The 16,975-nt window shown below is 56.2% G+C and overlaps 1 protein-coding gene across 5 annotated transcripts in view; it reads left to right on the top strand.

Moving 5' to 3' along the window:
* The window catches only part of Cblc (Cbl proto-oncogene C, E3 ubiquitin protein ligase), a gene marked incomplete at its 5' end in the record, with an annotated part of 19,352 nt that continues 2,377 nt past the window's right edge, over nt 1-16,975 (top strand). Inside the window, 12 exon segments of one of the 5 annotated variants that reach the window (XM_013508696.1) lie at nt 1-183; nt 1,670-1,816; nt 1,923-2,079; nt 2,298-2,419; nt 4,441-4,578; nt 7,138-7,225; nt 8,008-8,139; nt 8,615-8,773; nt 9,020-9,139; nt 12,998-13,113; nt 13,223-13,297; nt 13,389-13,466. In XM_013508696.1, coding sequence (XP_013364150.1) covers nt 1-183; nt 1,670-1,816; nt 1,923-2,079; nt 2,298-2,419; nt 4,441-4,578; nt 7,138-7,225; nt 8,008-8,139; nt 8,615-8,773; nt 9,020-9,139; nt 12,998-13,113; nt 13,223-13,232 — 1,372 coding nt within the window. 5 annotated transcript variants of the gene reach the window in all.

Consider the following 16,975-nt stretch of genomic DNA (forward strand, 5'->3'; position numbering starts at 1 on the left):
GGTGGCCGGGGCGCGCCAGCACGCCGGCGGGGGCGGCGCCGAGGGTCCCGGGGGCGCCTGGGACTTCCTCGAGGTGTACCTGGCCAACCTGGAGGCCAAGGCCAGGCAGGTGGCCGCGCTCCTGCCAGCCAGAGGCAGGCGGGGAGCCAACGACGAGCTCTTCCGGGAGGGCTCCAGGCTCAGGTGAGTGATGGCCTCGTCCCAGAACGGAGTCCCGGTCCCGGTCCCCGATGGGGCTCCCGGCCTCTGCCCTCGAGCCCAGCAGAACCGAACCACCCTTTCTGTTTCCACCCTTGGTCCCCTTCAGCCCTCCTCTCCCGCTTTCTGGGTCCCAGTAAAGGAGTCCCAGGAGCCTTAGACACACCCCTGGGCGTGTGGGGTCCCTGGGCTTCCTGCGGAGGAGGACGGATGGTCCCCTCTGGACACCAGACTGCCGTCCCTGCCTGCGCTGCCTGCCGCCCTGGTCTGCAGTTCCTGCGCAGCAGCTGGCCCAGGACCTTGGACGTGCCTGCCCTTTCTGCTGCTCCGAACCCCAGGGACAGCCGGCTGGGGGACAGGCTCAGGGGGAGTCAGGGGGCTCCCGGAACTCATCAGAGTAGGTCCCAGCCCGGCTGTGTCCCTGACAACCTTATCCAAGCCGTGTAGGTAGTTAGAATTTTCTAGGAGACACATTACGAAAATATTTTTTAAAAAAACAGATGAAATGAGTTCTCATAACATTTTCTTTAACTCACTATACCCAAAATATTATTTCAACTTGTATTCTTTTGGAATCTGGTGTGCATTTCACTTCTTGTATTTTTTTTTTTTCTTTCTTCTCTCAGTACTGGGGATTGAACCCAGAACCCTGTGCCTGCTGGGCAAGCAGTCTGCCACAGAACCATATCCCTAGTCCATTTTAGCTTTTTGATTTTGAAGCAGCCTCACTGAAGGTGCCCAGGCTGGCCATGTCACCCAGCTGTAATGCGCATCCTCAGTACCTCGCAGTGTGGGCTGGCCATAAAGCTACTCCTGTAAAATAACCACACTGAATGTTTTTTGGAGACAGGGTCTTCCTGTGTAGCCCAGGCTGGCCTCAAACCTGTGGTGATCCTCCTGCCTCAGCCTCCCGAGTGCTGAGATTACAGGCGTGTGCTAACACACCCGTGATAAAATTGATGCGAGCTCTGCCCAGGGTGCGATGACCCCACCTGCTCAGAAAACATCAGCACCCTCATGGGTCCCAGGAGGCAGGGGTGGCCCTTACCCGGCCTATTGCCGTCTCAGTGGAGGAAACAGACTTAGCACAAAGAAAGAAAAGGCATTTGCCAAGAGTGGCTGAGCTGCTAAGCGTCAGTACGGTCCATTTCTGATCCCTACCCGGTGCTCAGGAGCCCCAGAGGCCCAGCCGCAGCCCCCAGGTGGGGACCCTGTGAGCATGCGCTGTGACCAGGCGGGTCACAAAGTGGCTGCACCAGCTGGAGGCTGATTGGGCCCTGGCTGCTTCTACACTCGACACGTGGGGAAACTGAGGCCCAGAGACGGAGCCTCAGCACTGAGACCATCTCAGGCTGCACCCGCATGTGCACTGATGCCTCAGGGTCTGGGGGACCCTGTCCCTGTAGGAACTCCGAGGGGGGCGTAGCGGGGGCGCCAAGGCCCAGCCGGTGCTCAGAGCTCGCCCCTGCAGGCGGCAGCTGGCCAAGCTGGCCCTGATCTTCAGCCACATGCATGCGGAGCTGGGCGCACTCTTCCCCGGGGGAAAGTACCGCGGGGACAGCTACCAGCTCACCAAGGCCGCGGCCCACGCCTTCTGGAGGGAGCGCTGTGGCGCCCGGTGAGTGGCCCGCCCTGCCCAGACCTGGGGAACGAGGGACGCAGGGCTGCGGGGACCCCAGAAGGCGCTCCTGGGCTCAGCCAGCTCTCCCCATCCAACCCCGCAGCTGTGTGCTGCCCTGGGCTGAGCTCCAGTCCCTGCTGAGCACCTGCCACCCCGTGGAACCCGGTGCCACTGCCCAGGCCCTGTGCTCCACCATCGACCTCACCTGCAGTGGCCACGTGTCCGTCTTCGAGTTTGACATCTTCACCAGGCTCTTCCAGGTCAGGGAGGGCAGGCTGGGCCCACAGTGCCCAGAACTGAGGGAGGAGCTGGGCCTGGACCCCAGGTCCAAGGGCGGAGCTGGGCCTGGGGATGTGTCTGGGACTTCCGAGTAGACATTGCCAAGGCCCACTGGGGCTCTGCACAGCTGGCTGGATTCTTGGCTGTGGGAGGTGCTAGGGACCTCTCGGCCCCTCCCTGACACCCACCTCACCCCCAGCCATGGCCAACACTGCTCAAGAACTGGCAGCTGCTGGCCGTCAGCCACCCGGGCTACATGGCCTTCCTGACATACGAGGAGGTACAGGAGCGCCTGCAGGCCTGCAGAGACAAGCCAGGCAGGTAACTGTGGCAGCCTGGGCCGGGACACCTCAGGGGTCTGCGCCAGGGTGGGGAGGCGCAGAGAGCCTCAGACACCACGGGCTGAGGCTCCTGGGACCCTGCAGAGTGGAGAACTCGGAGCAGAACACCCAGGGCCCTTTCCGCAGCTCTCAGGCCACCCCATAGTCCAGCAGTTGAAAAACAATCCCTGGCCTGGGCAGGGCCTTGAATATCCTGCCCCAGGGTAAGGTCCGCTTCTGATGGGTCAGAGTCCATGCTGAGCCATGTTAAGTATCTTTTTTGTTTCTTTTTTTCTTTTTTGTCTTTTTGAGACAGGGTCTCACTGTGCAGTTCAGGCTGGTCTTGAGCTCACTTTGTAGCCCAGGCTGGCCTTGAACTCACAGCCATCCTCCTGCCTCAGCCTCCTGAGTGCTGAGATTACAGACGTGCGCCACCACGCCCGGTCATGTTAAGTATCTTGAATGTGACCCCACACACACCGGCTGGCGTAGGTGACTGGGAAACCAGACCCCAAAGTTCTTAAATTATTTCAAACCAGGAGTTTTGAGCTGTTAGATTCCCCCTACCCAGGCTCAGAGCTGAAGAGCTGAGCTACATGGAATATGAAAAGTGGAGAGAAAAGAAGGTCAAGTTCATGTCTAGGAGCCCATGAAGTACGGGAGCCTAGGAAGGCAAGTGTGTTAACACTGGTCTAGTTCTGGTTACACTTCAGACCGGGTGAAGAGAAAAGAAAAAGGAATTAATTAATTTCTAAAATTGAAAAACCCAGTGTGGGTTGCAGGCACAGTGTGATCCAGATGTCCGAGTCTTGCTGTCAGGAATCCATCTGTTTGTACCCATTCGCTGTTTCCTGCATTAGCTTTGTTCTCAGGGATGGCCTGTCCTCATGGTGGCAGATGGCTTCCAGAAACTGCCACTTAGCAGCCACTAGAGAATGGAGGTGCTGGGTGTGGTGGTGCACGCCTGTAATCCCAGCACTCGGGGGGCTGAGGCAGGAGGATCGTGGAGAGTTAGAGACCAGCCTGATCTACAAAGTGAGTTCAAGGCCAGCCTGAACTGCATAGGGAGACCCTGTCTCAAAAAGACAAAACAAACAAACAAAAAAAAAATGGAGGTAATGTGGTTCTGATCCTTCTAGCAAAAGCCCCAGAACTGACTCCCTTCCCTGTGGTCAGAGGACCTGAAATACCCTGTTCGGTCATGCCAGGGTCAGCTTTCTCTACACCCTAGCGGATCCCGAGGGAGAGCCCTAAACAGAAACAGGGCTGGTGTTACCATAAGAACCAAGCAGGCAAAACCAGCAGAAACCCCCTGAACGGGCCCACAGGGTCTCGCAGCTCTTTGCGGGAAGGTCGGGAAGCTGAGGGTGAGCCCGTGTGGACGCCCGCACCCCCACACAGGGGCAAGGAACCAGGAGTGCCCAGGGGTGTGACGGGGAAAATAACTCCCAAGCCGGTAGGTGTCACACGGGCCGAGTTCTTGGTCTCACAACTTAAGAGCAGTGAGCTCGAGAAGCAAGGAGGTGGGTAGGAGAATTTTATTGGAAAGAAAAATAGCGCCTGGGTTGTTTTTTTGCGGGGCGGGGGGTTTGAGTGTGGCTACTGAGGCTCTTTGTCAGCGGTAACTTACACAGCAAAGTCACAAGGCAGGTACACCGGGGGTCAAAGTGCCAGCGGCCTGTGGGATTACAAGGAGCCGCTCAGCTACTGTGGATCTGGGTGGGAAAGAGGCCCCTAGTGTGGCCGCGGGGCATGCACCGGTTCCCTCAGTTTATCTCTAACCTGTAAGGTAGGAAGCACAAAGGCGTTCCTGAGAGGGACGGGGGTAGGGACCCAGTCTTTCTGCTCAGCACCTAGGCGTCTGGTGCCTGTCGGGACCCCCGGGCCGGGTGGCCGCCAGCTACAATCTCGGTCCACTGGGCTGACTCCCTTGAGGGCCTGCCCCTCCGGGCTCGGCCTCTCTAATTCCGCGTCTCTAACCACGCCCACGCCCTCGCCCCACCCCACCTTGTCTCCCTCCAGCTACATCTTCCGGCCCAGCTGCACCCGCCTGGGGCAGTGGGCCATCGGGTACGTGAGCTCGGACGGCAGCATCCTGCAGACCATCCCTCCCAACAGACCCCTTTTCCAGGTGCTCCTGGAAGGACAAAAGGACGGCAGGTGAGTCCGCATTCGGGCCGGAAGAGGGACTCAGCAAAACCTGGTAAAATCGCAGAGGAGCCACCACCTGCGGTGCCGCGCACGTCCAGCAGGTGGCAGTCGAGAGCCAGAGTGGAGCCGCGCCTTTGTCATTGACAAAACTGCGGAATGGGCAGCTAGGGACAGGTAGGAGAGCCGGGCAGATAGCTACATGATAGACAGGTAGACAGGCAGATGACCGATAGATGTTTTGTTTTGTTTTGGTTTTGGTTTTGAGGCAGGATCTCACTTTGTACTAGTCCAGTTTGGCCTTCAACTCGCCACGTAGCCTGGCCTCGAACTCGAGAGCCTCCTTCCTCAGCCTCCCGTGCTGGGAGCGCGGGGTTGCGCGCCCACGCCCGGCTCAGCACTATTCTTGGAAACCGTTTAAAACCTCAGAAGCAGCCTCTCGCTGTGCCTGCTTCCTCGGCTGTTCAGTGGGAATACATGACAGCACGCTTGTGTCCACGCTAGATCATTGCTCCCCGCTCGGTGTCGGCGATTTGACTTGCTCATTAGCGCCGCTGTGAGACCCTGAAGTCTGTGCAGCGTGCTTGTGTGCTCTCATGCGCATGTGTAGAGTGGGGCAACTTTCCAGGGGCGAGCTCCGCGGCTTCTGGGCTTCTCAGCCTCGGTGTTAGAGAGTAACACCTAGCCTTGTCATGCCACAAATAAGAGTCTGTTTCAGCAGGGCGTGGTGGCGCGCACCTGTAATCGCAGCACTGGGGAGGCTGAGGCAAGAGGATCGCTGCTATTTCGAGGCCAGCTTGGGCTACAGGGGGAGACTGTCTCACCCGCCTCCAAGTGTCCGTTTGTTCCCTTTTCTCCGTCGTTATGCGTTTTGTCACTTTTCCTGTTTGTTTTTTTGTGGCAGTGGAAATTGAACACAGGGCACTGAATAGCATTCCCAGTTGTTGTTTTTTTTTTTATTTTAGGGGAGGCTTTTGCTGTGTACCCCAGGCTGGGCTTCAACTTGCGATCTTCCTGCCCTAGCTTCTCAGAGTGCTGGGATTATAGAGATGGGCCACTAGGCCCAACTAAAGTTTTGTCTTATTTGCCCTTCTCTACCAGTCTTTGCCCTGAGCGTGATCATGTCCATTTTACAGAAGGGGAAACTGAGGTCAGCGTTGGTCACACGATGTGTGACGTCACCTCAGGGCCCCAGCCAGGCGTCTTGTGCTGTTGTACAGCAGTCATCTCTGCCGCACACAAGAAGTGGTATGAAAGGTCTCAGGAGATCCTCCAGTGCTGAGAGTCTGGAATTCAAGGACTCAGTTGCTACTGTAACCTGTGACTCTGTCATGACCAGGGCTAAAGGAGAAGGGTGGAGTCCGAGCCCAGCGAGGTGGCACACACCTGTAATCCCAGCACTGAGGAGGCTGAGAGGGGAGGGCTGAGGATTCAAACCCAGTCTAGGAAATTTAGCAAGAGTGTGTCTCAAAATTTTAAAAAGCCAGGCGTGGTGGCGCACGCCTGTTATCCCAGCACTAGGGAGGCTGAGGCAGGAAGGTTATCATGAGTTCAAGGCCAGCCTGGGTTGTATAGTGAGGTCAAACCAGTCTGAACAACATGGTGAGTTCCTGTCTCAAGAAAAAGAGAGAGAGAGAGAGAGAGAGAGAGAGAGAGAGAGAAAGAGAGAAAGAGAGAAAGAGAGAGAGAAAAAGAGAGAAAGAGAGAAAGAAAGAAAGAAAGAAAGAAAGAAAGAAAGAAAGAAAGAAAGAAAAAGAAAAGAAAGAAAGGACCAGGAATGTATCTCAGTGCAGAGACCCTGGGTTCCATTCGCATACCACAAAAAGAGAAAGAAAGAGAGAAAGGAAGAAAAAAAGAAAGAGAGAGAGACCCAGAATTTGGGAAGCTGAGGCAGGAGAATTGCCATGAGTTTGAGGCTAGCCTAGGCAACAGAGTTAATTCAAGGCCAGCCTGACCTACATAGTGAGACCCTACCTCACAAAAAAGAGATCTCTCTCTCTCTCTCTCTCTCTCTCTCTCTCTCTCTCTCTCTCTCTCTCTTTCTCTCTTTCTCTCAACCTCTCCCTTCCTCCCTCCTTGCTTATTGCTTTTTCTGTCTTCTGCCCCCATGAACTGTTGCCCCTGTGCCATGCTACGCTGCCTTGGAGCCACCGATTATGGACTGAAACCTCCACAAACTGTGAGCTAAACAAACCTTTCAGAAAGAAAAAAGAAAGAAAGAGAGAGAGAGATCTTGGGAAGGTTACCTGAGCCTGGTTCCGTTTCCTGTGCACAGTCTGCCCCTTGCCTCAAAAGCTGGAGTCACTGAGGCTTCTCGGGGCCACCTTGGGAGGGTCTGGGGACACTGGGGACACTGAGTCCCTCTTCCCCCTGCCCTGGGGACACTGGGGACACTGAGTCCCTCTTCCCCCTGCCCTGGGGGACCCGAGGACACCTGCCCTGAACAGGCCCGTTGAAGCCGGGAAGGGGGCGCTGTGTCGTCCTAGGAGCTCTGCATGGTCCTTGGTCCTTGTCCCCCGCACTCTGGGGGGAAGAGCCTGTGCTGCCCCTTAGCCCGGACTCCTCCCCCAGCTTCCTCTACCCAGACGGGAAGAACCACAACCCAGACCTGGCGGAGCTCTGCCGGGCGGAACCCCAGCAGCACATCCATGTGTCAGAGGTAAGACCCAGGAGCTGCATGTGGTAACACACACCTGTAGTCCCAGCACTCGGGAGGCTGAGGCAGGAGGATGACTGAGAGTTCAAGGCCAGCCTGAACTGCATAGCGAGCCCCTGTCTCAAAAAAAAAAAAAAAAAAAGCCACCTCGCCTTGGCCCACAGTGTGGTGTTGACTGGGCAGCTGTGTGACCTCAGGTCAATGCCCTGGCCTCTCTGAGGCCCAGTTCATCCTCTGGAAACTGCAGCTCTTCCTGCCTCCCTCCCAGGGGTTATCTCAGGGCTTGGACAGGGAAGTGGTGCTGCTGAGATCATCGGACCAGTGAGTGCGCCTGAGTGTTTGCCAGCGAGAGATTCTATTCGCTGCTTATTGGAAATTGTTTTTTATACTTACAAGGGATGGAATCCAAGATCTGCACACTGAGGTACAGCCCCAGCCCTTTTAAAACATCTTTTCTAAGACAGACTCTCGCTAAGTCACTAAGTGGCCCAGGCTGGACTCGGATTTGCAGTCCTCCTGCCTCAGCCTCCCAGAGTGCAGGGATGACAGGTGTGCACCACCACACCTAGCTCAACACTCGTTTAATAGGCCATTCTGTGTTTTTATTTGCTAAAACTGGCAACCCCAAGAGTAGACAACCCAGGAGGAAGTCTCCTGGCAGGCAGTGAGGACCTGCAGGCGGCCCTGGAGCCTGGAGGGGGGTCAGGCGGTGCGGGCTGGGGCGGCTTCCTGTGCTGCCCAGCTCCCACCCCTGCTGTCTTGTTCTCACCACTCGCTCACTGCAGGAGCAGCTGCAGCTCTACTGGGCCATGGACTCCACATTCGAGCTGTGCAAGATCTGTGCCGAGAACGACAAGGACGTGAAGATCGAGCCCTGTGGACACTTGCTGTGTAGCCACTGCCTGGCTGCCTGGCAGGTGGGCCCTTGCCCTGCCTCCCCGCCCCAGGTCCCCCCTCCACAGTAAAAGCCCCAATAGGATCTCGCAAGGGCTTCATGGGTCAGGTGGAGAAACCAAGGACCAGGAGCAGACCCTGGTGCTGGGGATCACCAGGCCCACGGCCGGTCTGTGCCGCCCTTCCCATCTGCGCCTGCGCACATCGCCTCTGCGCCGCCTTCTCTGGCCACGTTCGTGGGGGCAGGGCGCCCTCCTTCCCTCGCTGGGTGACCTGGAGTTGGGAGCTTTGCCTCTCTGAGCCGTAGCCTCCTGCTCTGGAGAACAACCCTGATGGTGGGAGGCTCCCAGGGGCAGGTGAGCCTGCTTCCTCCGCCTCCCCACCTGCATTTCTGCACCACCGCTGCCCTCCGTGTCCCTGTGGTAGAGGCGACATCCTCAGAGTCTGAGAACATGGCAGACGCAGGGCAATGCCAACCAATTCTCTCCCGCCGCCCAGCGCAGGGACAGCCAGACCTGCCCCTTCTGCCGCTGCGAGATCAAGGGCCACGAGGCCGTGAGCATCCATCAGTTCCGGGGAGGGACAGCGGAGGGCGGGGCCGATGCTGTGACAGATGACCGCCGTGACCGGGAGAGCCTGGGGCTGGAGCCGGAGCAGGTAGGAAGGGCCCTGGGGGCCGGATGCCCGGCTCTGAGGGAGGGGGCTGGGCAGGGGCCCTGTCAGAGGCCTGGACATTTTCCCACCCAGGTGTCTGGGCGTGGCTTTCCCTGGCTGCCGCCTCCTGTGGGCGGGGCCCGTCCTTTCCCTCACTGTATCTGGTACGGTGCGTGCTTCCTCCAGGCAGAAGCCAGAGTGGATAAGAAGAACGTGGCGGCTCACCCAGCCCCTCTCTCTCTTCTCCAGGTGGCCCCCTGTGCTCCCTCTCTGCCCCCTCGCTCAGATCTGCCCCCTCGCTCAGATCTGCCCCCCAGGAGGCCCAGAAGTGAATGCCAGCTGGAGGTGGTGAGTGTGGCGCCACTCAAGGTGGGCAGCTAGGTGTTGCACAGCCCCAGGCTCCCTGGAGTGGCCGTGGCCTCAGGGAACACAGGGTCCTCATCCTCCGCCCCATGTACAGGGCTCGCTGCAGTCCAACCGCCCCCCTGTGCACCTGCTCCTGTTTTCTGCTTTACTCCTCTGTTTCGTTTGCTTCCTTGTGCTCCTCCCAGCATCCCAGGCTCATCTTACCCCAGGGCCTTTGCACCTGCTGCTCCCCCAGCCTGGGCTGCTTCCCTCAGTCACTCTCCCCTCTCCTCTCAAGGATAGACTTTCCCTGACCACCCATTTGAGCAGAGCAGCCATGGCCCTCCCTTGGCCCCTGCCCCACCAGGAATCCACAATCCGTTTCCCAAGCCCGTGAAGTGTATTTTCTTTTTTGGTGCTATGTTGTTTTGTTTTATTTATTTATTTTTGTCTTTTTGAGACAGGGTTTCACTATGCAGTTCAGGCTGGCCTTGAGCTCCCTTTGTAGCCCAGGCTGGTCTTGAACTCACAACAGCAATCCTCCTGCCTTAGCCTCCCAAGTGCTGGGATTACAGGCATGAGCCACCATGCCCAGCTTATTTTATTTTATTTTGCTTTTTTTGCTTTGTTTTGTTTGAGACAGAGTCTTTCTGTGTAGCCCAGGCTGGCCTTAAACTTGTGATGATCGTCCTCCCTCAGCCTCCCAAGTGCTGGGATTATAGATGTGCATCACTCCACCCAGAATGTACAGTATTTTCTGTCATGGTCAGCTGGTCCAAACCCCCTTGGGGTTGGGACTTTGTCTAACTCTCCATTACGTCTCCAGAGTCTAGGACAGTGCGTGGCACCTCCACAGAGCCAGTGTCCGGTAAATGGGCACTGAATAAATAAATACCGCCAGGTCTTTCCAGCAGCCCTAGGAAGACAGAAATGTTCCTCTCCCCATCGTCCAGAGGGAAAAAGCTTCAGAGAGGTGGCCATACCACCCAAAGGCACACAGCCTGAACGAGGACAAACCAGCATCGGGGCTTTTAAGGCACCCAAGACATCTGTTGGGGTTTTGGAGGAGTATATTTTGGTGGTTTTTTTTTTTTTTTTTTTCTTTTTAAGGAATTTTTTGGTGTTTTTTGTTTTTGCTGTGCTGGGGAGTGGAACCCAGGGCCTGGACACTTAAAGGAAGTATTCTCTCTGCTTCTGAGCAACAGTCCCAGCCCCATTTGCATTTTTATTTGTTCATTTGGGAGTCTGGAAGTTGTTTTGTTTTGGTTTTCTGGTGCTAGGGATTGAACCCAGGGTCTTTTTACTGAGCTATACTCCCAGCCCTTTTTAGGTTTGTTTTCTTGTTTTGTTTTGTTTGTTTTTCTTTTTTATTTTGTTAGTTTGTTTGGTACTGGGAATCAAACTCATGGCATTGCGCTTGCGGGGCAGGCGCTGTGCCGCTGAGCTCAATCCCCAGCCCCTTCTTTTTTATTTTGAAACAAGGTCTTGTTAAGACTCTAAATTGTCCAGGTTGGGCTCCAATTTGAGATCCTCCTGCCTCAACCTCCCCCACTGTTGGGATTGTGGATGTACACCACACCTTTCTGCTATTCGTTTTGGCATTTTGTGTGTTGTTGTTTTGAGACTGGATCTCCCAAAATAGTTCAGGCTGCCCTTGAACTCACTATGTAGCCCAGGCTGACCTCGAGCTCACAGCGCTCTTCCTGCCTCAGCCTCCTGAGTGCCGGGATTACAAGTGTGCACCACCATCCCTGGCCATCTGCTTATTTTTCCTGTGCGTCCTGGCCATGCTCTCTTCTCCCTCCTCTCTTCAGCCCGAGGTTTTCTGAGCTCTGGGCATGCCAGGGAGGGGCAGGTCTGTTAGCCTCTGGAGCCCGGTACTCAGCAGCTGTAATCAATACTGAGCCGACCTCAAACAAACAGCTCAGGAAGTCCGGGAACGTTATTGGACCACAGCAAACAAGAGAGGCGGCAGGAAGAGGGGGTGGGGCGCGGAGACCAGCGAGGGAAGCTAAAAACAGACCCTGCGGACCTGCAGCCAAAAGCAAATGGAAACGTTAGGGGCACTCAGCCGGCTCCCTGAGGACAGTAAGGGGACGCGGCCAGCGGGCAGGCTGACGACACCTCCGGCCCGGATGGGCGCACCTTCGCCTGGGCCAGGCCCACACCCCACCCCCAACGCGCCCTCCCCTCCTCTCCCAGACCCTGCCGCGCTCAAATGCCAGGCAGCTCCTGCCCTCGCTTCTTCAGATCCCGCCGCGGCAGGGACAGCGGGCTCGCTGCTGCTGCTTCACGGCGTGGAGCTGTCCTCACAGAGCAGGGAGTACGTGTGTGACAGTTGCTCTGTGCTTGCCCTACTACCCCCCTGGCACTGGGCACTGAACTGAGCTCCATCCCCAGCACTTTTTATTTTTTTGAGACAAGGTCTCACTGTTACCCAGGCTGGGCTCAACCTCGCCATCCTCCTGCCTCAGCCTCCCAAGGTGTTGGGATTATAGCCATGCCTCACCGTGCCCAGTTTTTTTGTGTGTGTGGTTTTGGTTTTTTTTAGACAAGGCCTGGTTTTATTACCCAGCCTTGGCACTGCTTTTAACATATCCTGGGTGACAAACCCATGAGGTCTGTACCGCTAGGATCCCACTTAGCACACAGGGACACTGAGGCCCAGGAGCTGAGACCCCGCAGGAGCCAGGACCACAGCGCCAGGGCACAGCCTCCCGGCTCTGCCGCCTCAGTTCCCGTCCACAGCAGCCGAGAGGTCTGTGCCTGCTCCCCAGGGCTCTTAAGGGCACCAGGTGCAGCGGAGCTGTGTCCTGGTCAGTGTCACTGTGACTGTCACTAGGAATGCTCCCCGCACCCACTGTCCTCCCTGGGGGACGCTGCAACCCACAGGCCCTCAGAGACTCTCTGAGCCCCTGTCTCCGTGTGGAGAGCAGGGAGAGGTACGGGGCAGGCCCCATCACACACTTGGACGGAGCCAAGAGCGGGCGTCCATAGCCTGAGTCACAGCCCTTCCCTTCCCCTTCCTTCTCGGAAGCCCCTGCTGCTTCCCCAGCCTGAAGAATTACAGCCAGCGCCCTGAACCCACCCCCAGCGCTGGGGACCCAGCCCCCTCAGCTCCCCTGAGCCCCTTCCACGGGCCAGCACCCCTCACTTCCTGCCCTCGGCCTCAGCCTATCATCCCCGCCTCCCCGAGGCAGCCCCTGTCCCCAGGCACTCAGAAGGACCAGGACACCCCCAAGACCTGTCCTTGATCACGATGACACCAGCAGCTGGCTCAGCAGACCTTCAGCTCCATGAGCAAAGGGATATTTTTCTACTTTATTCACAGCTGTGTCCTCAGAGCTTAGAACAGTGCTTGACACACTGGATGCTCTGGAAATGATTGTGGGATGGATGGGTGGTTGAGTGGATGGATGGATGGATGAATAGACAGATGGCTGGGTAGATGGATGGATGGATGGGTGGGTGGGTGGATGGACAGATAGACGTGTAGATGGATAGATGGGTGGATGGATGGATAGATGAGTAGTTGAGTAGATGGATGGATGGATGGATGGATGGATGGATAGATGGGTGGGTGATGGATAGGTGGATGGGTGGATGGATGGATAGATGGGTAAATAGATGACATAGATGGATGAGTGGATGGATGGGTTGGTGGGTGGGTGGCTGGATGGGTGACTGAAGAGTAGGGTGGGTAGGTGGATGGATGGTGAATGACAGACAAATAAAACTTCATCCTTCTCAAGGCAAAGGGCCAAGGGGAAACCAGCTTGGACTGGGGACCAGGCCCTATCATATGGCCCTCCCCATTGCTGGATCAATGAAATGACACTAGGACATGTCACCTAGGGCATTTCTGAATCTCCGCCCTCCCAGGCACCTCTGGCCCTCCCCCGACTCCGGGCCCCCCTTCCCTTGCCGAGAATCAGGACCATGGCCTCAGCCCTGTGGAACGCCAGCTCCAGGGCCCAGGCCACGGAGGGGGCCACAGAGTAAGTGGGCAGACCGTGAGGCCGGCCTGGGGCTCCTGGGTCTAAGGAAAAGAGGTGGAGGGGAAACACCGGTCCCAGGAAATCAACCGCCCCACGCGCTCCATTACAGAAACTCCTAAAGGGCAACGCGCCCCTCCAGCTGCCTCTGTGGGACCCGCGACGGCTCCCCAGGCCTTGAAGCCAGGTGAGTCCACCCCACCCGACCTGCGTCTGCCCGTCCCCCCCCCATGCCGAGCCTCGCCCCCTCCCTAACCCCCTTCTCTCCTGCACCGCAGGCCGCGCAGATGAGCTGCTACCGGGGACCCTCGGGGGCTGGAAGGGGGTTGTGACCCGAAATAAATTGCCAAACCTGATCAGACCTCTGCTGCGTGATGCGAGAGGGCAGCCACCGCTAGGGGGCAGCTTGGCGCTGAGGAAGGGCGGTGCCCGAGCCTGGTGACCACATGGTCATCCCAGGAGCCCAGCCCCACACCCCCTCTGCCCTCAGCCCCTCACTTGGAGAGGTGGGCCCAGCCTTTTTCTTCAGTCTCAGAAGTCTGCAACCCAGGTTCTCGGGCAATCCGGCGTCCGGCCCCACCCCATGCTAGCAAAGACGTTCCCGGGCCCGGATGCCCAAGCTCACCCCATGGCCCAAGGGACCCGACCGACCCTGCCCCTCGAGCCAGTCTCCCCTCACCCCTCTCTTTTTCCTCCCTTCCTGGCCTTTCTCCCGGAGCGGCAGCAATGGCAGCAAAGTCACCCTAGGAACTGTCTCCCCACCTTGCCACCATCCCAGGGACCGGGGCTCCCTCCACTTCCAGTTGACACAGCCCACACCCCGATTGAACCCCCACCCGTGCCCCGGGCTCCACAGTGCTGGTGATGCAGCAGTAGCCACTGCTTCCCCTGCGGCCCGCAGGCCAGAGGAGGAGACAGCCTAGGAGGACCCAGGCTGAGTGGACCAGGATGCTGGAGCCCAAGGGCCTCAGGAGGACAAAGAGGGTGCCTGAGGCAGGCTGGGAAATCGGGGAGGGCCTCCAGGAGGCGGCCACATCTCAGCTGAGATGGAAAAGAGGAGGTGAGGTATCCACAAGGCAGGAGCTCACAAGTTTGTATCCAAGCCGCAGAAGCCGTCTCAGGGGCAGAAAGGGACCTTATGGGAGGGCTTGGGGTCACTCACAGAATTCCAGGAATAATGTGGAGCCAGGATGGGAATGTGGAGCCAGGACTGGCCGCTGGCCAAGGGTCACCAGCCGCAATCACTCCACAGAACCCGTCTGATGAGCACAGTGGTCCCCTGCTGGTCTGGCCCCTGAGCTCATGCTATGCCTAGGCTGTGCCAGAGGCAGGATGAGGCTGCTTTTCTCGTCAGCTGGAGCTCATAAAGCATCACTCCGTGACTTTGCGCAGGGTGGTGATGGCTGCATTATTGCTCATGGTCCCTGGGGGCCGAGATCCGGAGGGGAAGGTGGCCTCAGATGAGTGTCTCTGGCTCAGGATGCAATCAGGAGGTGCAAAGTGGTAGCACTTGTAGCAGGGCCGCTGAGGCCTGGATGGTGTCTGTACCCTGGCCCTGCACTTGGAGACCCAACCTACTGTGCATCCATCTGGGCGGGCGGGCAGGGTTCAGGACAGGATCTCACTATGTAGTTCAGGCTGGCCTTGAATTCATGGAGACCTTCCTGCCTTAGCCTCCTGAGTGATAATATTTTTTAAAAGCTTTCATCTGTGCCGAATATGTAGGCTTCTTTTTCATGACGTAGTTCCCTAAACAGTACCATACAGTGACCCCTTACCTAGCATTTGCATTATATTAGGCATTATACGTCTCAGGAGATGATTTAAAATTTACAAGAAAAGCAGAGTATGGTGGTGCGCTCCTGTAATCCCAGCACTCGGGAGGCTGAGGCAGGAGGATCGTTGCGAGTTCAAGGCCAGCCTGGGCTACAAAGTGAGCTCAAGGCCAGCCTGAACTGCATAGCGAGACCCTGCCTCAAAAAGACTAAATAAATAAATAAATAAATAAAGTTCACAGGAAGACCAGGCACAGTGGTGTGGTACATATCCATAATCCCACCTTGGGAGGCTGAGGAAGAAGGAACACATGTTTGAGGCCAGCCTGAGGAACCTGTCTCAAAAAAATAAAAAGGAAAAAATAAGTAAAAAGGGAGGGAGATGTGCTACCCAGTACTATTAAAATATATATATATGGATGCACCTAAGCTTTAAGCTCTGTGTGAGTACATCATTTCATTTCATTGACTCTGAATTTTCATGTCCTCAGAGGCCCTGAAACCAACCCCTGCAGATGCTAAGCAGTGGCTCATCTCAGTGACCCAGGCAGACGCCGTGTGGTTTTTTTACTGCCTCATCTTGGGGGTCATGCAGCGTGGTCACTTCTGCATGGTCAGTTACATGCAAACCACACAGCTGTGCAGACCGGTGGGACACGTGTCAGGCACTCCCGGGGGACAGGCATGTGGAAGGGCCATCTTGGGAAAGCAGGATTTGCCCCCGCTGCGGGACTGGGAAAGACTCGCCCCGCCCCGCCTCTTCTGTCCTGGTAGCTCCTGGTCCGAGAGCAGGGAAGGGTTCGCTGAGCTGGGTCAGAGCCACAGAGGCAGGGAAGCAAACATCTGCTGCTTCTTCCAGAGGGCACCAGGCTTTTGGACGGTGCAGGCGGCTCCCTGCGTGGGGCGGGGTGCAGGTGTTAGGCAACTCAGCCTTACAACATCCGGTACAGCCACCCCTTTCACGCTCCCCGCAGTCACCCTTCACGCTGTTAACACTCCTCCTCCAAGCAGTTCTCTGACTGCCCTGCACTACTGAGTCGTTCAACCAAAAATACATTCACACAACACCAGATGTCAAAGCCTCCACTTTCAGACCACCTCTGGGATAATGAACCATTCCCCTCTGAGCCCATCATGATCCCCATGTTCCACAAGCTCTGAACTTGTGTGTGTGTGTGTGTGTTTGTCTGTGTGTGTGTGTGTGTTTGTCTTTTTGAGATAGGGTCTGGCTATGGCAGTTCAGGCTGGCCTTGAGCTCACTTTGTAGCCCAGGCTGGCCTTGAACTCACAACGATCCTCCTGCCTCAGCCTCCCAAGTGCTAGGATTACAGGTGTGAGCCACCACCCCTGGCTGTTCTTTTTGCTGTAATAGGCTACAGCCCCAGCCCTTTTTCATTTTTATTTTGAAAAAGCGTCTCACTAAGTTGCCTAGGGTGGCCTTGAACTTGGAATCCTCCTGCCTCAACCTCCCAAGGAGCTGGGTTGTGGGCTAATTTTATTTTTTTAACTATTTTTTTATTGTTTTATTTTATTATTGGACTAATTTTAAAGTTAACTTGAAAAATAATGGGAGAAAGGTAAGACTTATTAATGAATAGGCAGTCAGTCTCTCATATCTGTGAGTTCTGCAAATGAGAATTCAACCAACCTCAGATCAAAGATAACTCAGAGAAATAATTGCATCTGCACTGAACATGCACAGACTTTTTCCCTTGTCATTATTCCCTGAACAATGCAGTATAAAGACTATTTCCACAGTGTTTGCATTGTATTAATCATTATAATCATCTGGAGATGATTTAAAGTACTATCCGGGGTGTGGCACACACCTGTCATCCCAACCCTCGGAAGGCTGAGGCAGGTGGCTTGCTGCAAGTTCAAGATCAGCATAGGGGGCTGGGGATTTAGCTTAGCGGCACAGCGCCTGCCTGGCAAGCACAAGGTTGTGAGTTCGATTCCTGGTACCGGAAAAAAACAAAAACAAAAACAAATCCATATTAAGATCAGCATAGGGCCGGGGATATAGCTCAGTGGCATAAGCGCCTGCCTGACAAGTGCAAGTCCTGAGTTCGATTCCCGGTACCAAAAAA

This window comes from Chinchilla lanigera, unplaced genomic scaffold, assembly GCF_000276665.1.
Source record: "Chinchilla lanigera isolate Chin_1 unplaced genomic scaffold, ChiLan1.0 scaffold00154, whole genome shotgun sequence".
Classification (NCBI taxonomy): Eukaryota; Metazoa; Chordata; class Mammalia; order Rodentia; family Chinchillidae; genus Chinchilla; species Chinchilla lanigera.